Raw genomic sequence first — 23,644 nt, 5'->3', positions numbered from 1 at the left:
CCTCTCTCGACGCTGCTCCCTCTCCCTCTCCCTGTCCCTCTCCCGCTCCTTGGCAGTGCGAGGCCTGGTGATGTAGATCTTGTTCTCCTCCTTCTTGTTTCCAGCAAGCTTGTTGCTTTTGGCATCTTGGAAGTTGTGGCTGTGGGCGGAGTTGCTGAGGATCTGCTTGGCTCGACTGGCAAGGGCAGAGAGGGAGGACTTTTTGGGGAAAAGGAGTGAAGATTTGCTTAGTTTAGGCACAGTTTCAACTCCCTTCTCTTCCCCCCCTCCTTCTGCTCCGCCACCTGCTCCTCCTCCTTTCCTGCCGGGGCTCAACTCTGCAGAACCAGTGTGAATCCAAGACAAGGAGCGACCCCGGACCACACTGTCCGGCTGAAGCCCCCTGGGTTGGGGCTCTTCAAGTCCCTTCTTTGTGTTCTGTACATTGTTTGTATGATCTCTTCCCCAGTCTCTGCCAACATCCCTACCCATCTGTCCATCACTGTGAGGAAAGTGTCTCCTTTCTCTGCGGCGTATGATACTGGCAACTGCTCCCTCCTCCTCTTCATCAGGGTCCTCCTCTTCTTCTTCCCCTTCTTTGCCAGCTGGTGTGAGCGCAGGCTTCGAGTGCAGACGGGTGGGGTTGGAGGTGTAGCTGCTCTGGCTGGGATGAGGGGGCTTCTTGGGCGACTGTGTGCCAACGATCTCTGCCTCGTCCTCTATGTCTACCACCTCTTCTTCATCGAGGAAATCTGGAGACGAGAAAGAGACACAGAGTTGAAAGAGTGAGTGTGTACATGCGTGCATATATGTGTGACCGAGCGAGGATGTATGTCTCGGTACATCAGTTACCATCTGGGTTGGGGAAGAAGAACGGTCTGTCGTCTTCCTCCTCATCCATCTTCATATATTTGTAGAAACCAAACCTGGCAGACCCAAGAGAAGGCATCAAACACCCATAAACACAAACACATTCAAAAAAGGATGACATTTCAAAGTGCCTTGCAGCACAATAAAGTTAATCTCTTGGAGAGAGGTCGCATGAATCACTACCATGAAATTCACTTGAGCAGTTATACTGCATAATCAGGCAGTGTACTCTCTCATATATACGAGACAGAGACAAATGGTCTTAGCTCCTCAAAGAGATAAAAGCAATAATGTCCTTACTTCTCCAGGTAGATAGGGGACTCTCTGTAGAAACACTTGTTCTCTCGCTCCATATGGGTGAGACGTGTGAAGTCATTGGGGTAAACGAAGGACAGATAGACCTGCAGAAAAGTTAAAAGTCTGTCAAAACTGCAATGAGCTCAGAAAAGCTCATTTAGCAGCAGTGTATGAGGATAAGATAAACACCAGCACTTCATCAAAATCAGCCACTTACTCACAAAACTTCCAAAATACTGTACTTTCGTTGCGGTGATTCAAATCTAAAATGGATTTTGTTTTTTTGGTGGCTCGTTTTCACTTATCTCTGCAGCTGCTGCAGTAACCAGTGTCGTCCTGAAGGGGGGAGCAGCACTCAACACTACCTACGAGCTGCTTCCTCAGTGTGTTTTAATTCAAGAGAGTCCAAACCAGCAGCTTCCCTGCTTTTTTGTTCTCTGTCGCAAAGGGGATACTTTTAGCTGGTTAACCCTTGTGTTGTCTTCCCATGAACATCGAAAATCAACACTTTTGTTGAGGCTTTTTATAGAATTTTTAAAACTTTTTCTTATGTATTCCTCCGTTTATTCAACACTTTTGATGCTTTTTTTTCAATGTTTGTCACTTTTCTGACGTTTTCATCACTAGGAACTGCAGTTTTACAGTTACTTTTGAAATTTATGTTCAATAAACTTAATTAATAGGAAATTATACCTAATGTTTGAGCTCTAAAAGCAGAAATTAGTAATTATTTAGACTAAAATTAAAGGAATGTATGTTAATGGACAATCAAAGACTGGAATATGTCAACTTTTACTAAAAACTATATCAAAAACTTTTTTTCTTCAAATGCTATACAATTGAATAAGAGTAGAGATTTTTACTTGCCAAAGAGCGTTGTGAGGAATCAATAATGTTATTTTGGGCAATTATAATTGGGTAGTTAAAAAGACCCAAAGACAACATGAGGGTTAAAATAGAACATATAACAATATTCAGAAGCCACAGGTCCAAATTCTTTTTTAGGGATTTTTGGCCTTTATTGATAGGACAGAAAAGAGACAGAAAAGGGGACAGAGCTAAGGGCCGCGGGTGGGACTCGGACCCAGTGCCGCTGCCAGAGGTCTAAATATAGTAAGAAAGAGTCTCTCACACATAAGGACACACACAAAGTCATCAGCACACATGCTGAGGTCTTCTTCGGACTCAAAAGGGAGGTGACTTACAAATTGCAGGCCCTGATATCTGGCGATGGGGAAATCTTTGACAACATAGGTTGGAGAGTAGAGACAGGCCGGAAGGACGTTGTCCAGTCGGGAGGGGTCGATCATTGGAGCTGAGGAGTGAGGAGAAAGAGAGCAGGGGAGGTAAATATTTGAGATCAGGTACAAAGAAAATATGTAAATGGCAGAGTCTGAAAGCTGAAAGACGTTCAGGACAATGACAAAAACGAGGAGGAAAACACACACAAAATGGAACATATCGAGCAAGATGACAAGACAAAAAGACATTCTGAATACAGCTTAACTGAAAGCCAGAGATACTTTTAGCCAGATAATCATTCACAATCCAATCATTCACTTAGAGAAAACGAGACAGGCCACAATATCAGGAAGAGGTCAGAAAAAGGGGGGAGAGCCTGAAACCATGACGGGCATATTTACTGCTGTAGAAGGTGTCCCTGGGGTCCGGCTTCAGCATATCCGCTCCGTGCTGCAGAACGCCGCCTCTCTCCAGACCCTGGTGCTGATTCTCCGCTGGGAGACGGATGTGACTAGCCATGGTCTGGGGGATGTGGTCCACGCCGTTCATCTTCAGACTGGACTCGTCTGAAAAATACAGAGACAGAGAGACTCAGAGTGAGGCAGAGATGACGTAGTAAAGGGAAAGAGAGGGAACAGTTTTTCACTCTGTGTGTTTGATTATCTGGACAAATTTTCCGTTAGCCGTCGGAAGAAAAATGACACATTATTTGTGTCACAGTCATCAGAAATCATTACCCACTATGAAAAGGTTAAGAATGGGGAGATATAAGAGACAGGGAGGAAGGACACAAAGGAAGAGGAGGAGAGCTGTAACAAAAGCTGAAGTGAGAGAATTAGAAAAAAGTTGGAAGAAAATAAATAGAGAGCAGAGCAGAGTCATAATTATACCGATCGATAGCAGGGAAGGAGGAGAGAGCACATGTGATTAATGGCATGTCATGTCAAGAGCAAGGCCTGATGGGAGAAATGCGTTATAATTAACAGGGTGGTCAGCATCATTTTCATCCTCCAGAGGGTGGAGTGTGCCCATCTGGTGTGTGTGTGTGTGTGTGTGTGTGTGTTTGTGTCTTTGTGCATGCACGCGCTCCACAGAGAAAGACTTTTTTTTTTTGATTTCCTTTTTTTCAAAACAACAAGACATCAGTTGATCACATACCTGGTTTACACCACACACAAGCCTAGCCAAGACTAACCAATTATCCATGTTACTTACTGTAATTCTCAAACAACTCTTCTTCTCTTCCTTTCAATTATTGTCTTTCATGTTGCACAGATGTAGTCAGGTTGTATGAAAAACAAAATACAGCTACAAATACAATTATTTCTGTGTGGTACAGATATCATCCACATTATATAACGTAGAAATATGGCAACACTTTGTGCTCCTTTTGTGTTCTTACATTTCCTGGTCTCTGTAGTAAATTCTTATGTGTATGATGGTGTAAATTCCTAAACAGCTACCATCTGGGTTGCACTTTTAGGTGCATTATTATCTATTATTAATTATTTTGTAAGTGTATTCAACTGCCCTGCAATTTAAAATATGATGCTCCATGAATAATTACCTGTATATACTGTAAATGATCCTTTCATTTGTTAAAGTCCAATAACACGCACTTGAACCTTTTCGGGATTATGTGATATTGTTCGCCATGGAGATGGATACTACGATGAGATACTACTTTCTGGAAATGTTCAATAATTGAAAAGTCTGCAAGATGAGTGCTTACATGGATAGTAAAACAAATGCACTCTACAGTTAGACTGGATGCCAGCTGAATTTAGCCCCGCCCACAACATTTGAGGTCAAGAAATTGGGTCTGGACTTGGTCCGTTGTGGAGCAGCTTTTCTCGAACCTGAGCTGTTTGGACCAATCAAATTGTCAGGGCGGGCTTTATACAATGATTGACAGTAATGTAATCAATGTCTGTTAAAGAACTGTCTGTCATTTATAGACAGTGCTGTAGTACTCAAGTCCGGTCTTGGACTAGAGTCTGGACTTGGTCTGGGACTTGTCTCAGACTCGCTAGTATTTGGACTCAGACTTGTCTCGGTCTCAGCCACTGTTCTTGCAAAATTTGGCTTTTGATCTCGACCGAGTCCAGGTATCTTTATATGGTAATATTATCACCATATTAATATTATTACACCACCATGTGTCCTGTTTTCTTTAGATTAGATCATATAATACCAGGGGAATTGCTATACTCATAAATCCTGGGTGTTGTGATACTGTTTTTCTTTTATATCAATAAATAACCCAAAATGATTGTCTTGATACATAATAATTTATACATAAGACCTTTTTTTCTGTCCTGGACTCGGTCTTGACTCGGACTCAAACCTTTTTGGACTTGGTCTGGACTTGGTCTTGACTCAGACTCAAACCTTTTTGGACTTGGTCTGGACTTGGTCTTGACTCAGACTCAAACCTTTTTGGACTCGGTCTTGACTCAGACTCCAACCTTTTTGGACTCTGTCTTGAGTTGGACTCGACCAGTCCTGTTCCAGGACTTGTCCACAAAGGTGGTCTTGACTATGGCTCTGGTCATAGAAGACATCAACAGGAACAGAGAACCACATTTAAGGCATTTGTCGATCGGATATACTGTATCATTTTGCCCTCTTTCCCGTGGGATTCAGCAAAAACGTCACATACTCCCTTGCTCTGATTGGTTCTAGGTCTATCCAATTGGATGCAGAGGCCTTGTCTTTCCTGGTTCAGTTGAAACACAATCACAGTCCAATGAGCAGAATCAGACTCCTATTCTGAGTAGAACCTGAGTATGACCACGTCAGGCTACTCTACAGTACCACTTCGGCACAATTATTCTGTGTTTTCCAAAGAATGAGCAGAAAAGGTCATTTAAAAAATCAATTCCGATTCAAATGTGTATGGACATACAGTAAAGTTTGTTGTTGAGGCGATGAGAATGTGGCTCATGGTTTGGGCATGGACTCAAAAATCATTAAGTTCTACAACACACAATGATGTTAATTGAATGCCAACCAGAGAGGACGTATCATTGGGAAAGCCTCCGCGTGCTTCTCTCTGTCAAATGGGAATGAATGTTAAGTACTTTCCACAGAGAGAGAACGGAAAAATCCAGGGAGGAGTAGGGATGGATGGGTGGAGGGAGACAGATGAGGGGATGTTAATGCTTGAATCCAGCAAGTGACCTCATATACAGTACAAGGCCTCCTTCTTCACTGTCGTCGCTGGGCGTAAACAAGACGGCATACATCCCTAGCAACCTGCAGCTTTGCCCATAATGACAACTCCACACATCATTCTCTGTGCAGCTGGCATTTTCCCTTGTTAACGATACTGAGTCCCTGTGACACAATGCTATTCTTAGAGCTACCGAGGAAAGACATCTACTCGGGAGCTAGTGCTCTCGTTTTTGCTACGAATGACACCTATGGAGGAAAAATAGATTCTGCTATAGTCTGAATCTTGTCTTTGGCCCGACATAGAGACGACATGCTCTCAAAGCAACAAACTGCAGCTTTGCTATGAGAAGGAATTACATGTGAAACAAGGGGAAATGTTAAGTTTTAAGCCTTTAGCAAGTTTAAGACAAAAAATTGATGTTTGTTTGAGGGAAAAGAAAGAAATATTGGTTCAAAAAAGGCAAGATTCTCTGACATTGACCTACTGATCGATACCAGACTAGACTTCCTGTTCCTATTTGACAAGCTCTCGGCTAAACAAAAAGAATAGAAAAATAAAAAAAGACAGAAATATGTCTCTAACCATCCTGTTGTCCAGGGGTCACATTTGCCCTGTGTTTAAAAGTTTCTACATCAAAAATTTGGGATTCTTTTATCCAAATTGTCCAAATATTACATGGATGGATTTCATATAATGCTGAAGGATCAGTTCACAACTTTATTGAATTTTGACACTGACAAAAGACCAAAAATGACATAATTTCTTACAAATGAGGTTTCTTGACCATGAATTCGAAAAAGAAAAAAGTGTAATACTAGTGGTAATATATTGGTTTTACTGATGTGTACAGTGTACTGATCGTAGTGTAAAAGAAATGTGGAAAAACGCGTCAAAGGGTGATCAAAAAGTATCTCAAATGCGTCAAAAAAGTGATAAAAAACGTGTCAAAAAAGCATTAAAAATTGTCACTTTTGACCTGGAACGACAACACAAGGGTTAAACAGTCCCATGTGTATTGTAGCCAGTCGTGTCCATTTTAAAATTCATTATGGCGTTTATATTATTTCCAAGACAAGATGACTGAAGCTCTTTTCATGCAGCTCTTACCTGTGTACAGGGAGATGTAGGCTGAGTCTACCACTTCATATTTCAGACCAGGGAGGAACGGACGCCACTGTGTGTGAAAGCAAAGGCAGAGAAAGGAGACTGAGTGGGAAACTTAATGTCTTAAACTTAATGTAAAATAAAGACAGTATGAGATGAGCAGAAATCGTTTGCACTGTTTTTCTGATGCTGTGTTTTTGTATAAACACACTTAGATTCAAGAGTCAAGATTTCTATATTGTCATACCACAGTACACTGTAGTACCAAGTACGTGCAAAGTTCACAGCTTAATAAATATAGCACAGACACTGTGGAAAAGTCAAGATATTAGTTATATGAAGGAAAATAAGTAAATGCTTATATGGGTTTGCAGAGTATGTAGAGTGATAAGAGAGAAGCTACAATTCTTTTAAAATAGATTTCACAATTACCACGTCACTTATGGTTACCCGGGATATAATCACAGGAGGCAAGTCATTTTCCAACCCTCGGGTTGAGAATACAAATATAAACACCCTCCTTAGGCCCTCGCAAATGCCTCCACGTGTATATGCAAAACAACAACACACACACACACACACACACACACACACACACACACACACACACACACGAACTGTTCTGTCATTCATGCAACACAGATTGCTGAAATGTAAAAGCCCAATCCAAGACTTGTTTTATCTGTGTTGTATGACACTCCTTCCACACACAATGCTGGCAAATGAACACAAAGGCACACACGGCCACACAAGTGCACGTATAGACAAGAACTACAAGGACACAGTGCGACATCATGCTGGGCAGGAGCAGCAGGCCGCCCAAGGCTTCAGCATTGTGTTTTTATATGAGAGGTGATTGGCCTCAAGGACAAGGCAGACGGCTGTCGAAGTCTGACTCAAGGAAGGACAAAAAGGTGGAGACCACATATGAGTAGTAGCTCAGGAGGTGTAGTTTCATTTACCGCCGAATCACACTACAAATCAAGTCAGAGTTCAACCATCACAAATCTGATTTGAAATATCAAACAGAAGAGTGCTTTTGTGTGAAAACGTGTGTGTGTGGGTGTGTACAGGTGCGTCCGCTGTGAAATAGTGTTGACACGGAGCAGCAGGAAGAAACAGAGGCCTGATCGCTGGCCCCACAAGTTCAACAGAGAGGAAAGAAAATCAATATCCAAGGGGAAATAATTTTAAAAAGTACCAACCGCAGAGCTAAATATGACAATGGGCAGTCAGCAGTGTTGTTTCATCATCATTCTTGGACCACCCAGTGATATATGAGCTTTTGATATTGTTTTCATTCAGCTGCCCAAAAGTGGGTGTGATCATTACCCACTGGACACACACACACACACACACACACACACACACAAAAAAATCACTTCACCCGCATGGCATGTTGGAGGTCTCCACCCGATGTGATCAAAGGTTACTGAAACCAGCAAACATACATGTGCATGCACACACAGTCTCACTCTCACACACACACACACAAACAAACACACACACACGTGGAGTTTGTCTCAGATCAGATCCGACGCAGGTTCTTTTTCATTCCTTGATGATTAGGATTTTATTGCTTCCGAGAGAGCTGACTGTTGGCTTCTGTTGTGTTTCCTTCCTTCCATTAAATTGGCTGCTCCGAAGCCTAAGGCACTATGGATATGAAGTTGTTTTGCTGGTGTGACAAATAAGAGGTAATGACATAATGAAGCTATCTGACTTTTCCCAGTACACGTGAAATCCAAGTCAGATTTCAGGTCCAATAACATTAACAGAAAGCAAACACTTCCATTCAGTGGTTTTGCAGTCCTGTCCTGAATTTCCGAGGGGAATAAAAGGAATAAAGGTGAATCGAATCAGGCAGCTTCAACTAGACAGATGCTGTCCAGCTGCTGTCCATGTCCATTTGTTCAATAAAGGACAGAAAGGTTCGCTACGTGGTTTCTATCTGTTCTCTCTCTCTCTTTCTCTGTCTCACTTGCATACCCACACGGCTTTAAGCCCAAACTGGTACAGTGGTAAATGGAAATAAGTCAGTGGCAGAGAAAGCGGAACGAGACAGATGTTAACAAGCCTGACAACGCTTGCCCGAGGGAAATGGCAGGAAGAGACTGGGACTTCACTGTTGTTATTTATTTATTTATCCTTAATATACGAGGTAGGTTGGATGAGCTTACATGGTTCTTACATTCAGAACAGACCCCCTTACGGTTGCACTGATAATATGAGAGGAGGACTACCTGTACATTGTTAGCAAGGTCACTGCCGTTGGCACATGAACCACGTTCTAAATATTGGGGGCTATGCAAGATTTAAGGACATGGCAGGTGATGTAACCTTTTAATTTTTGGGAAGAAATCCGGTATCCAAGACCAAAATGGAAAACAAAGTCATCCTACTTAAAAAATTGTGTAGCCGAAGTCTTATGTAGAGCTCCATTGTTGCCCAAAAAACTAAACTAAAGTCCCGTAGCTGTAAATACTAACTTGCACACCAAATGTGTATCAATCCACGGCTGAAAATAGTTCCAGATCCTGTTGGATAAATGTTTGCTCAAAACTACATTGGCTAGCTGTTTTAGGAAATCACTTGGCATTTGTCATAAATGAAACTACATATATGTGGCCAAACTGTCAAAATGTACATCTTCAGCTGGACTGAACTGGTTTGGTAATATGAACTATATGAAGACATAAGATATAGATTTGTCCAAGCTGTCAAAGCTGAGTTGAGACATCTTGAGAAGTGGGCCAAGGCTATATCCAGGATAAAAGAGGTAAATATTGCTTCAGGAAGGCTTGTTTGTTCTCAGGGTTATGGTTCAGTCACGGAAAGCGGATGGAGAAAGAGAGAAGAAAGAAGACAAACACGGCAGTGAGAGAGTAAGGCAGCGACCAATGAGATGGAGAAAAAAAAATCTCCCAAATCCAAAAAAAGGCTTCGGGGCTTTGAGTGGAGAGGTTTGCAGAATTTGACACATATAGTTAATTTCTGACAATATGTATTGTTGAAATCCTTCTCAAACACACAACGTGATGGATCTCTGTAGATGGAGCAGTTATAGAAAGTTCACTTAAAGTCCACTACAGTACATACTGCTGAGACCAGGGTCTCTCAGCCAAGGTGCAAAACAATCCCCGGGCAGGAACAGAGAATAGAGTGGCGGTTTTTACTGAGTTAAAGGAAAGAGACACAGTGACTATTGCCAGTCAACAGTTAATACATCTTATAAACCTTCCTTCACCCACTATTAGTCTGTGATCACTCATTTTGAGTTTGAATGAAGGGTAGAACACAGCACCAGCTCTCTCGCGACCTGTCTTTGTGTCTCCGTTTCCAGACAACTGTTAGGCCGTAGAAACGCTGACTTCATTGAGAGTAACATGTTGCTAATAAGCCAAGAATTATTCCTTGTAGTTGAGGAGCAAAGTGAAAGCTAACAAGCTAATGAGAGTACGTATTAATAACCTTTAAGTGTCCATCGCTCTCTTCTTTGGCTAGGCGTAAAGGAAAGTGGCAGCTAGTCCTGATACGTAGAAACACCCCGTACGTAGCAACAGTCACTCCTTCCAAAAAATGCATTACTTTGTAATTGTGGAGGGCAAAAATCCTTAATTATGCAGCATATTTTCTTAACAAATGCGATTGAATATACGTGAAATTTATGCAATTTTATGTGATGAAATCGCTTGAACTTGCAATAATTGCGGGAACTTGCAAAATCTGCGCTTTGATGAAAAAGACTCTGTGATTGTCTTCTCGTGTAATTACATAACTTCATACGTTCCCACGGCAACAGGGGAAAATGGCTGCTCTTGTGTTAAGTAAACAAAACATTTTTCAACTTTTCGATTATTTCATTTAATCTTGTTTTTATCTTTTCCCTTTTTTTAGTTATTCATATATATATATATATATATATATATATATATATATATATATATATATATATATATACTGTATGTATATGCACAGTATTTTGTATATATAATGTTAGTGAGTATGTGTGTTGTGTATGTCCTTGGTAACTTGCTACTTGCTGTTTATAACAGAGTAATTTTCCAATTTGGGATTATTAAAATCTATCTAGCTAGATAGATCGATCGATCAATCTATCTATCTATCTATCTATCTGTTAGCTTAGCATAAAGCTAGCCAGGCTCTGTCCAATGATAACAAAATCTGCCCACCAACACTTCTAAAGCTCATTGATTAACATGTTACACATCTACAAAAACTGAAGTGTAAAACCACAAATCCTGGTTTCGCATTGATTTCCTGCCGGGAAACCAGCGGAGAAGTTACTGTGTTACTGATGCTTCACCATTCATCCTTTGTGTAATTTGATGTGTGTTACATGTTCTGAAACCTTGCGTTGTGAATCTGAATGGTAGCTGAAACACTGTTCCCACTCGTTGCTAAACAAAGTCAAACATATTTTCTAGGCTGTAAAAACCTTGGGGACTCCTGGCGGAGTCCCCAAGGTCTAGCTCACGCCACAACACAACCCCCATTATAATTTGAGAAATGAAAGCAGACCTTTAGGGCCAATCTGGAATAGCATTCATATTTTACTAGATTTGCTTTTATTAGACATGAACACCATTCAAAAACCTTTTTTTTTGTAAACTTGCAATTGCTAATTTGTTTTTCTTCTGTTTTGTTCGATTAATAATGTATGTAGCCTACTGTTTGTAACTTGTATTTTGAAAAAAAAAAAAACTTTAGCAAGTCTCTTTAAAAAAAAAGAACAAAAAGACTGTTGCGTGGCGCTATGATGCTGCCCACTGAGAAGAGAGAGAGACTCCTGACGGATTTCTGACAGAGCCCAGAAGACACAAAAGACCGCGGGTGTTTTGATGCCCTACTGATCCTGTTGTAGAACCTTTACATAATGAAAGTTGAAAAGGATGCAGACAGTAAAGAAGAACCAAAAAAGAACCCATGTTCACGGGAACATATTTTGAGTTGGGGGTGCTGACAAATTTTCGAGAGTTTCAGCCAAAGTCATCCACCCCACACCACGCTGCATCCATCACAACGCTGCACAAGTGGAAAAACTGAAACAAGACTGACATCCAAAACCCAAGACAGGGCAAAACTACGCATGGGTAACACAGGATATAGGTCCAGAGCTATGACAATGGTACAGAATGGGCCAAAACTACTGAGCCACAAAATACAGGGTATAAAACACATCACTGAATTCAATTAAATCAAAAGTCAGCTGCCTGGTTGTCTGTTGCTAGGGTTGCTGTGGGAGTGACAGGTGGAGAGGTGGTGCTGGTGAGTAGGTGAGTTTTCTGACTCAGGTCCTTCAGAAACCCAAAAAGCTAACTTCTGTGCTGTTGACCCGCCGGAAAAGTTATCACAACTATCTTTGCTATTGGCAAAATTGGCAGATTCATTCTGATCCAATTATGGGTTTATTGTAAAATCAAATTACATTTAATTGTAATGAAAGGACGTAGGTTAATATCAATAATCTTATTCATTAAAAATATACTTATTTTTAACTTGGTTGTAGTTTGTCTACCTTTTGCTTAAGGGGGTGCTGCAGCACCACCCTCCGCACCCCTAGTTCTCGTGGCCATTAAAGAACCTACCCAAAATAAAAAGCTTACAAAAAACTACAGCATTTAAACAAAGGCTTAAAGCTCATGACTGATTTTGCTCTTATTTTAATTGACAAGTATTAAGTATGTTTTAATTTAAACAGACCTGCTAGTGGATAAATGCCAATCACCATTCCCCGTCACGCTGGCATTAAAACAAACAGTGGCTTGTTTTTCATGTCATATCATGTCTTGCCTGGGGATGGAAGAGCAATATTCATGGAGAGATGAGGAGGTGGATACAGTGATGGGATGTTTTATTTTCTCCGTTGAATTATACATTAGCCAAAGTCTTTCCAGACCAGACATTTCAGTCAGTAAGACAAATGAGCCCAATATCCATGGCAATTACTGGCATGACGCAGTCTGTGCGTTTACAGCGAAGCCCTATGTGCTGTGAGGGGAAACCAGTTAGTCACACTAACACTCACTAGATTCAAATTTAAGTCCAACTTACATGACATGATAAAAGTCCTAGAAAAACCCTATTAGATCTTCTTGATTATTAGAAGAGATACCCAATGGAAATTGCACCCATGTCACTTCATCCTCATAAGAGAGGAAGAGCCTGGATGATCACCCTTCAATCATGACAAACATTGATGATGTCCTTTAGAGGACAAGGGGACAAAGAACGCGTCAGCTAAAGGTCCCATGGCATAAAAATTTCACCACTAAGGTCTATATAAAAGAGACTTCAGATACAGTTTCAGGGGACCAATAAGGTCTATATAAAGAGACTTCAGATACAGTATTAGGGGACCACCAAGGCCTGTTTAAAAGAGACTTCAGATACAGTATTAGGGGACCACTAAAGTCTATATAAAAGAGACTTAAGATACAGTATTAGGGGACCAGTAAAGTCTATATAAAAGAGACTTAAGATACAGTACTGGGGGACCACTAAGCATCCAAAGAGCACCATGTCACTGGAACTTTAAAGCATCCCATGTCAATGAAGGGATTGTCAGTGAGGTAAAGGTAGATACTGGTGTTTCTAGCTTTTTCATATCCACGCATATGTCTAAGCTCTTGAAATTGAAGTGCAAAAAAAAGTAATGTTTGATGGGATGATTAAAAGCAAATGTGTACATGCTAATGATACAGAGCAAAGTAAATGAGGTAAATTACCATAAGAAAAAGTGAAAAAGTGTTTGAAAAGGCAGTGAAAAAGTGCACTAGGGCAAATTATAAGACTCCATATGTCTGAGAGCTGCTGAACTAACGGTCAACCCTAAAAGTTGTTGAAGTGGTAAATAAATGGAGAGAAAGCTGAATTATTTCCAACGACACACACAATATACGTTAACAGCTGGCTCCAGGTCGCACGGGCCACTACTGATTTATATTGAGGAGGGAAAGCGGCGGGCAGATGTTGAGAGGCCTGTGCGTGCATGTGTGTATGGTTGTGTCTGAGTGAACACCCGTGAGTCTGTTGGGGTTGGAATACATGGTTGTGTGCGAGAGGGCGAGTGTGTATGCATACATGTGTGTGTGTGTATTAATTGGTCAGCAGTTTGAGAGTTGGCCTGGCAGGGGTGATAAAACGGGGCCATTAAAATCCTGCATTTAAACCCAACACCCATGCCTCTCCATAAAGTTGCCATTACTAATTAAGGCGTGACTTTCTTCTCTTTTTTCACCCTCTTCCCCTCAATCACACCGTTTAATGGCCAACACTTTCCTTCATTCCATCACATGGCGAAGTAAGAAATGTTTTCCATTAGGCCAGTGGAAAGGTCCCGGGCGCCACTGACAAAGATCCAGATGACATTTAAGAAAACAAAGTCTTCTTTCATCTTATATAATCCAAAAAAACAAACAGTCATCACTCTTAACTTATATGAAGTTAATTGAAGAAAAACATTGAGGCAGAGCATATAAGTGGAAAGGTTCAGTCAGAGTGCAGATTTAGTGGTTTCAACTGATACTAACAACTCAACAATCTTCTCATTCATTGACCTGCTGTTCACGCATACACATTCAGTTGTTTCCATCCCCTTAGGGAAGGATATTCCTAACCTGTCATTTTTGGTATCAAATGCTGTTTATGTTCCGCCTTCTCGCAGCAATTCTCCCTAATTCCTTCACATGGGAAAGAAAGAAGCAGAGAGAACAAGGGTTCCTTGTCTTTATTTCTTACAAAAAGCTAACTTTCAGAGTGTGCTTGTGTATCTGATATTTCCACCCTTTGTATTTCTATATAACAAGCGCTGCTGAACAAATACTTTCCCACAGGAACAGCCCACCTCTGACCATGCAATCACAGCTTGGCGGCGAACGCAGAAGAAAGAGCTGTGCATCCACAATATCTGCTCTTTAACAAATGAGTGTCTGGGTTTCTGCAGATTTATGTGAGCCCTGGGCTTTTGCTGGTGTAGGCCGGTCATGGTAAATCTCCTATTTTTGTCAAGGTGTTGAATGTATTCCGCTGTTAAATCACACACACGGGTCTTACTAAGCCAGCGCAGCTCACACACATGCACACATGTCTGCCCACTATCTTGATTTGCTGCATGACTTTTGTACGCTCCATTAAACTGTTTCTACTGGTACAAACCAACTTTGATGGTCTCATGAGTAGTTGGCTTACAATGGGGGGGGGGGGGGGTTAATCACATAAACAGTCTTCTGGATGATTGAAAGAGAAATACCACGAGGTACTAAGAAACCTTAGTATCAATAATCTGAATTGCTGGTGCGAAACACAATATATATCACGAGAGGGACAATAATAGATATAATAGATTTATTAGCAACTTCCCCCTTTTCTTCCATTTCTATAGTGCCAATTCCACGTGTGATGGTCAACCCTTCCACTGTCCCCCCAGTGAAGCTGTACACAGCTACTCTGTGTGTCTCCTCTAATACAGATATCGTCAACAAGGGGTCCTGGGGTGGTCCTAGTGGGTCCTCGGAGTCGCTGCAAAAATACATGTCTGAAATAAAATGAAACCAACCAATTATTTGTAAAGATAAAAAAAGTAATTTACGCAACATTGATGATAGGCTTACTGGCCTATAGGTAGCCATCCACAGATACCATTAAACTTAAGGATTAAATGGGCCACATCTATCATTACAACATCACGTAAATGAATATGTCAACAACTATTATTTACTTAACCTACACGTTATCGTAGGCCCATTTTAATATGCAACTGAATTTTATACAATATATTTAATAAGGTCCCTGCACGGTCCGTTTTTTCAGCTGAGGGGTCCTTGGCCTAAAAATATTGAAGACCCCTGCTCTAATACATATGGAGTCAAAACAGAAAAAGCAATGCAAGGGTCTGTTGTTTTTTTCTTTGTTGGTATGCAGTTATACCAGTCAGAGGATTAAATATGATCTAGGAAGTCAGGTTGAAATAAGTATGGTTGTATTATCCATTTTAAGGCTGATCTAATGAACACTGTCATATTGACAGCAAAGAAAAGACTATGCGCAATGTGGTCGGGCTTACTTGTAGTGACAAATGAGCGAATGATCGCCAACTCTGCAGTTCCCAACAGTTCCACGGAGCGCTTTATCATCATTCAGCTCGTTATAGTCCGAACTGCGACTTCAATGTTTTGGCTCACTATCCCCACTCTCATTAAACTCGTTCTCAGCCATAGCGGGGAGTCATATTTAGTGTGAAAGTTTTGATAAACAGAATGTAGACTACCTAGCAGCTAAAGAGACAGATATTCACCTCGGGAGTTGTGAAAAGCAAAACAGAGCTAGAAGGAGAGTGAATATTGAACTTACATTCGTCAGGTCGCCATGAACATGACTCCAAATTAAGCTGAAGATGCTCCCTGTCTGCTGGCTGTGTAGGTTGAATACTATCATATTTTCATCATTTTTAGAAGATAATATGCCAATGCTGTGTTTACAATAAATGCAGGTTTGATTAGTTATTCCAATGGCAATCATTTTTATTGTCCCTTGAGCATGAGATATATAGAATTACACTGAGCCAGCGCAGTTGTCTCATTGAAGTCAATGAGGAGTCTGCAATAGTGGTATGAACACCATCCAGCTCCAGCTCTAACCCCAACCTCCACACTGTTGGTTGCATTCAAAGAATTACATGACCTTTCCCCCCCATTTCATTTCTGAGCTCCATGTTCCTCACTCACACTACACGCCCACTCAGATCCTGGAAACCTTGTTTTTTTATCCATGCCTAGCTCAAACTACGAGACCAAAGGGGATCGTGCCTTTGACATTTTAACGCCAACACTCTGGAATCTTTTCCCTCAGTCTTTCAGGTTTGCTGAATATCTGGACTGTTTTAAGTGTCTTTTAAAAACCCCACCTTTAAAATGTGGCCTTTGTGTAAAGAGCTACACCCCAATTATGCTGTATTCTAAATTTGATTTAGAAATTCATGTTTCGTTTTATCTATTTATTCATATGTATTGTGCATGTGTGTGCAGCCCTTTGTAACTGCATGTGTTGTGCTATATAAATAATGTGTTACTACCTCACTGACTTACTTTCTTACTTACTTACTTACACTGGCACCAACAATCTCACCAACTCTGTGTCTGTGTGTCCTCTACAGAGGCTCCCCAAATAAAATTTAATTTGTTTGCCACGTGGATGTGACCGTCATGGACTGTAATTTATTAGTCACACATGCACATCATCAGCAGAATAATCTTAACACACTCACATCAATGACCCACAGTACCACACAGTCACAGCATGGTACTTTGGAGGCCAGCCACTAATATTTCATTTCATTTCATAAAGCCTGTGTGAGCAGCTTCACCATTATCAAGGTAGACTATAGGCCCAAGTGTCTCTCACACACACACACACACACACACACACACACACACACACACACACACAGTTGTAGTACTACCACCACACTATCTTTGTGGGCGACCCGTGATTGACATAATGCATTCCCTAGCCCCTTCCCGTAACCTTCACCAACCACAACTAAATGCTTAACCTTAACCCTTACCCTCACCCTAACCATGATCTTATTCTAACCCTAATCCTAAAACCAAGTCTCAAACCTTCAAAAAGACCTTTAAAGTTGTAGGGTCCAGGATTTTGGCCCCACAAAGCTGTTGGGACCCCACAAGTATGATAAACTCCTGAATGGACCCCACGAATATAGTTAAACAGGAACACAGACACACACGCACACACACACACACACACACACACACACACACACACACACACACACACACACACACACACACACACTTCAGCATGGTGTTTCCTCACATCACCCTGTCAACACCTTAATTGTATTTCTTTGGAAAATAGTTTGACTTTATTTTTTATTCTATAGTACTCTAGTAGTGTAATGGTTGTTAGTTGCTTTCTGGAGACATAGGCACAGAAGTTTTTCACTGCTTCTTGTACTACCTGTGACTGTGTTTGTGACTTAGAGAAGTTGAAAAAAGAAAATATAGTTCTAGCTGAAGAAAGTTTAGTACCAGTACGAAGAAACTAACAAGAACAAATACGACGAGCGGAATACATGTAGAGGAACTTAGCCCGAGGCACTTAGACAGAGTTTGAGGGGGATAAAGATAGACTGGGAAAGAAATGATTAACCTTCAGGGTGCAGAAATGACAGCGCAGCTTTATGAAGCAAGAGAGCAACTCCAGCAGTACTGCTGCTGCTCTGCTGATGATCATGGTCACCATGATGATGATGACCTGGGGCTTGTTAAGAGATTAATTCCACACACACACACACACCCACGTGCACACACACAAACATACCAGTGATCTTTTTTTTTTCATCTGCCCTCCCACTCAAAGTACAGACTCACACAAAGCGTGTGGGCTCTAGTTTGAAACTTCATCTACAAATTAAGCCCCACTCATCTCTGAGCTTTGCCTGAGGTGCAGAACACAACTACTGAGAGAGAAATGGTGCAGAGGAGAGTGGAAGCGAACGGTGGGGAACGCGAAAAGTTAAAGAAGAAGTACAGAACAAGATACAGAGGGAGGAAAAACCAATGAGAAGCGCAGTGGGAGAGTAAGATGGAGGAGGAGTGGGATGACAGATGGAAGGAGAGAAAGAGAATAGAAGAGAAAAAGTTGCTCTAAAACCATTGGTAGGGAAATTCAGTGTGATGGCATTCATAGCATGGAGTTTTGGTCAGATCAGAACAGGGGAAAAGGATGAAAATGCAAAGTAATGTACAGCAATGGAGGGATAGGGGATCTTTCAACTTCAGCTCAGCCACCATTTTGAAACTGTTAAACACAGTAGGAGTGAAAATTAAAGGAAAATGTTCCTGCAAAAGGTGAAAGCTTTCCAAAAACACCCTTGTCATATGCTAAGAGTCTGCCAGAATGAAACAACTGGGATGGAAAAGAGATGGAGACGGAGAGGCAGAATAGAGGAAATGAGCTCACGTGATCGGATGAGTGCACTTACCCCGACCTCCACGTGATCCGAGCCCTTGTCATCCTGCTTGTGGAGAATCTCAAAGTAGTAACGTCTGGACGAGATTAGGCTGAGGGAAGAGAGAGCTATTGTTAGATAGCTGACGCTGATGGGAAAAACAAATATAATCTATCTTCTAAAATAAGCCGTAGAACCATCTTATAACAACATGCTGACTGTTATTGTGTGGAGGAAACCTACGGGAAATCCATCTGTGAGCAACTTTGGGTCACTAACAATGAAAATGTATAACAGCTTAATATATTAATATTAATGTATAACAGTTTAATGAGACGGCAGTGGAGTAAGGTAAACAGTTTGACTTTAAAAGCACGGAAAAGTGATAAAAGCATAAGTCAACTGGACCGGATTATTAGTCTAGAATACAGATTGGTGCTAAAGGCAACATGGCAAAAGAGACGGCAGTGAGCGGGGATATTATCAGCCTCGGGTTCTGAATCCAACACTCCTTCTGAGACGGTGAAGAAGAAAATCAATGGTCCACATAAATCAGCATTTTACATTCACAGGCTCCAGTATTTCTCTGGGACTCCTGGTTGGTTTGAGTTAAGATCGGATCTGAGGTTTTGCGTGTGTTATTTCACACGCTGATTAAAAACACACAAACCAAGCGACGGTGCTTTTTTTCCTCATCAAAAACACATCTTGTGTAATAGGCCGGCATCTGCTGCTGAATGAGAGACACCAGAGCACTGCTGCACACATCATTAGCTCTCTCTCTCTCACTCAATTTCTCACTCACTCACTCAATTTTCAATTTCACATTGCTTTATTGGCATGACAAAAAATACATCTGTGTTGCCAAAGCATAAGAACAAACATAAAGTGCACATAGACGACAACAACAAGGCGTAAATACATCTGATATAATAATAATACAACTAAACAGGATCATTATTATAATTGTAGATACTAAACAAAGGGACATGGACATAATTTGCATAATTTATTTGAATCCATTCAGTTTCATAATCTCTCTCTCGTTCTCTCTTGGGCATTGCATAAAATCATGTATTAACGCACCTATTAATTTAAGGATAAAATGGCCCTGTATCTGATCAAATGTAATTCCCACAGTTTCTACAGATCATGTTCATTGTGTTTTCCGCAGCAGGGTAATTTGTAAAGCATTTGCTACTCTGAACTTTGGAGGACTTTGGAGTCCTCCATTTTCATGTGCTCTGAAATCCAATAAGACGTGTGAGGACTTGATGTCTTTTTAGTTTACTGTTCACTTTCTGTCTTTGTTTACGTTTTCCGTCCTCTTTCTAGGACGGTCCCCTTTCTCCCTCCTGTCTGTCTCCCGAAACAAGTTCTTCTTCTTGGATGAAGTCTGTGTTGTGAATTGAAAACAGCTCCATGAAAACAGGACACAAAGTCAAGCCAAGAAAACAGAGAGACGTTTGTTGTGATGTTATCCTTGTTCTAGAGTATGTGAATGCTTATAGGTTAAAAATCATTTAATGTTTCAGTCTTAACAATAACAAACGTGACAGCTGCTTATTTAACGCGTTGCCAGAGCCTAATGGGAAATGTAGCTCAGCGTAAATTCTTTCAGGAAGACCTAAGTTTTAATCAGCGCACTTCTAAATTAATTCAGCTGTTATCCTAACTGTACTCCTGTACTTTTTTGCTGTGTATAACTGTCGCATTTATACAACTAGTCTCTCGTGATTGAAATATAGCTAAGCTTAAATTCTTTCAGGAAGACATTATTTAATCAAATACTCTCTTCCTAAATGGAAAGCTGGAATCAGCTGCTAAACCAGTCAGAATCATGCACAAATTGCAAGGGCCAATCTTAGAGTCACAACCCTCAGTTTCTCCCTTTGCTATTAGCTGTTGCTGCAGGTAAAGAGTGCAACCCTCCACCCCCCCTGCCACCTCCAGTCATCTACTCCAGCTGACCGGTCCGGAGCCTCCTTTGTTCCGGTCTTTGTGTTCCTTTGTCGCTGCCACCGCGGTCTAAATTCCAGTTTTTTTTTTAAGGATCTCATCCCCTATATAGATGTACAAAATATAATTTTATAACGATGGAGTCTGATTGCCAAAGACTTGACTTGAGCTGTACAATAAACCTCATTTGCATATCTGCAAACATGTCTCTCCTGTTTGAATTGGTAAAGTTGCTTGTTTTGTCCAACCAAGAATGAAAAACCCCGAAGAGCCAAGGAGAAAAAAGGCATCTGAAAATCTAGTCATATCAACTTTATTAATGAGAAACTATCTGTTTCATACTGTATCAGCCTGGTCTTTCACAAATTACAGTTACAAGCGTGGACTTAGTTATCAGTGCATTTGTGTGTGTGTGTGTGTGTGTGTGTGTGTGTGTGTGTGTGTGTGTTTCCGTTCCTGATGCGCTTGACCGAATTGAAAGGTGAGGACAAAGGCTGAAGGTGGGACGGTCACATGTTGCATCATCCCGATGCTCAGCCTTCTGTAACCGATAAATCATTGCAGGTGCAGGAGAGCGGTGACAGTGTGCTAAGGTCACTCTCTCATGAATAGGGAACATCTCTCTGTGTGCAGCTGCTGAAGTGGCACTCAGCAAACCTAAGTGCCACTTTCAGCTCCTGGCACCCTGCATGGCCTTTCCCATATATTTCAAACATAACGCCATCCCAGACTTTGATCTGAGCCACACTTAAAAAAAGAAAGAAAATAACATAATTTGCTTTCAGCTCAGACAAAATGCAGTCAAAGGAGACATTTGATCAAATCAGATGAAACTTTAATGAGTATAATGAATATGTGGGGGAATTAAGTAAACACAATCATCTTAACTAGAGACCTGAGGGCAGGATTTTATCTACAGTAAACTATACAGTAAAAGATCACATGGAAATATTACTGCCAGACAAAACACAACTGGTTTTTAAAAAGAGGCATTTACTGCAGAATTTAATCTGACTGTTCCAATTCTAGCAAATTTCAGGATGACATGCCTTTAAGTATCCTGAAATCAAAAGGATTTCAGGCAATAATCTGACTCCATCTGGGGGATAATCTAATGTCATAGATGAGAGAATGCGATCTCAGTGTTTCAGAGTCAGGCTCACACACACACACACACACACACACACACACACACACACACACACAAAAAGAGCTTTGTCCATTCAATTAATTTTGTTCAAAATTCATTGTTTGCAGGCTGCAATTGTCTGCTGATAGTAGTTTCATTGTTTAAGCTTTGCATGACTTGCTGTGTGAAGAAGACAGATATTTTTGGGGAAAATAAACCGTTAAGATCCAAATAAATAAATATGGGCAGAGACAAATGAGAAAGGTTTAAAGGGAATGCTGGAAATTTAAAAAAAAAAGTGAATTTGACAAAATAAACTGGAACTACTGGAGATATAGGAAAGAGGTGTTGCATAAATTTACGTTTGTGTGTGTGCACACAATGGTCACACCAGTCTTCCTGTGATGGATGACAAGGCGGTTTCTGGTTGAAGGAGATGAAGAGAAAGAGAGACAGGCGGAAAGGAAGATGAAGGAGGAGGGAGAAATAGCATGGGAAGAGCAAAAACACAGAGGGAATTATAAATGCTTTCTGTAACTGAAAGGGGGAAAAATACATTACAGCGAATATCACTGAGATGGGATTTGATACAGAACGCCATGACAGAAGAAAAAAAAACACATAAAAGAGCAAGTGAAGGGCAAATGAGAGATGGAAGAGGAAGAATAGCTATTAGCGTGTGACTCAGAGGATGAGTAGAGGACACAAAACAAGAGTCTAATTGCCTGACTAATTGGAGTCTTTGTTTCCAGTTTCCCTTCATTGGGCTGAATGGATAGAAACAGACAAAGAAGCTTGACTGGGCTGGATAACACAAGACGGGACTGTCGGAGCTAATCAACATTCAGAGAGTATCATGTTTGCTGAATATGAAGTATGACATATGTATTTGGCATGAATGTATATAGAGATTCTTTTTTCCCTGCTGAGAGCAAGCATCTTAAAGAAAATGGTTGGGCTGTAGGTTTGTTTAAAGATCCCATGGCATGAACATTTTACTTAATGAGGTTTTTTAACATTAATATGCGTTCCCCCATCCCGCCTATGGCCCCTCAGTGGCTAGAAATGGTGATCCCTGGGTATCCTGCTCTGTCTTTGAGAAACTGAAAGTTTAGATTGGCCAATCTGGAATATTGCCCCTAATGAGGTCATAAGGAGCAAGGTTACCTCCCCTTTCCCTGCTTAGCCCGCCCAGAGAGATTGGCCCACCCATGAGAGAGAGACATCATGGCTATCAAACGAGCAAATGGCAGTTGGTCAAGGCCACACCCCCACTCTCAACCTAAATATTAGGGGACCACTAAGGTCTTTGTAAAAGAAACTTCAGAAACAGTATTAGGTGACCACTAGGGTTTATATAAAAGAGACTTCAATACAGTATTTGGGGATCACTAAGGTCTATATAAAAGAGACTTCCGATACAGCATTAGGGGACCACTAAGGTCTATATAAAAGAGACTTCAGATACAGTATTAGGGGACCACTAGGGTTTACATAAAAGACTTCAGATACAGTATTAGGGGACCACTAAGGTCTATATAAAAGCATCCAAAGAACACCATGTCATGGGACCTTTAAAGAAATATATAAAAGCCAGGGTACACACACACACACACACACACACACACACACACACAGAGCTGAAGTGGTGATGGAGGCAGTCAACTTTATGCCCTTGATGAACACCAGTCTTTCTCTAACTTTCCCTTCATCTCACCTATCTTCCCTCCAGCTACGGCAACTTCCTGATTCTACTTCTTCAGTATCTTCTCTCTTTTTCCAACTAAATTTCTCATTATTGCTATCTGACTGTCATCCTGTCCCCGTCTCTCTCTCTCTCTCTCTCTCTCTCGGCAGATTTCTCCCTCATCCAATACCCACAGGTGGCCTT

The 23,644-nt window shown here is 41.0% G+C and overlaps 1 protein-coding gene across 1 annotated transcript in view; it reads right to left on the bottom strand.

Annotated features, from left to right (window-relative positions):
* Nucleotides 1–23,644, bottom strand: part of b4galnt4a (beta-1,4-N-acetyl-galactosaminyl transferase 4a) — a 150,212-nt gene that overhangs the window by 6,002 nt on the left and 120,566 nt on the right. Inside the window, exons 9-15 of the mRNA XM_034879791.1 lie at nucleotides 18,699–18,777; nucleotides 6,674–6,740; nucleotides 2,790–2,954; nucleotides 2,352–2,461; nucleotides 1,150–1,250; nucleotides 832–905; nucleotides 1–731 (exon numbers count right to left, since the gene is read on the bottom strand). Coding sequence (XP_034735682.1) covers nucleotides 1–731; nucleotides 832–905; nucleotides 1,150–1,250; nucleotides 2,352–2,461; nucleotides 2,790–2,954; nucleotides 6,674–6,740; nucleotides 18,699–18,777 — 1,327 coding nt within the window. The remainder of the gene's footprint in view (nucleotides 732–831; nucleotides 906–1,149; nucleotides 1,251–2,351; nucleotides 2,462–2,789; nucleotides 2,955–6,673; nucleotides 6,741–18,698; nucleotides 18,778–23,644) is intronic.

Source organism: Etheostoma cragini, chromosome 8 (assembly GCF_013103735.1).
Source record: "Etheostoma cragini isolate CJK2018 chromosome 8, CSU_Ecrag_1.0, whole genome shotgun sequence".
Lineage (NCBI taxonomy): Eukaryota > Metazoa > Chordata > Actinopteri > Perciformes > Percidae > Etheostoma > Etheostoma cragini.
The sequence above is the reverse complement of the archived record's forward strand: the minus strand, read 5'-3'. Positions and strand labels throughout refer to the sequence as shown.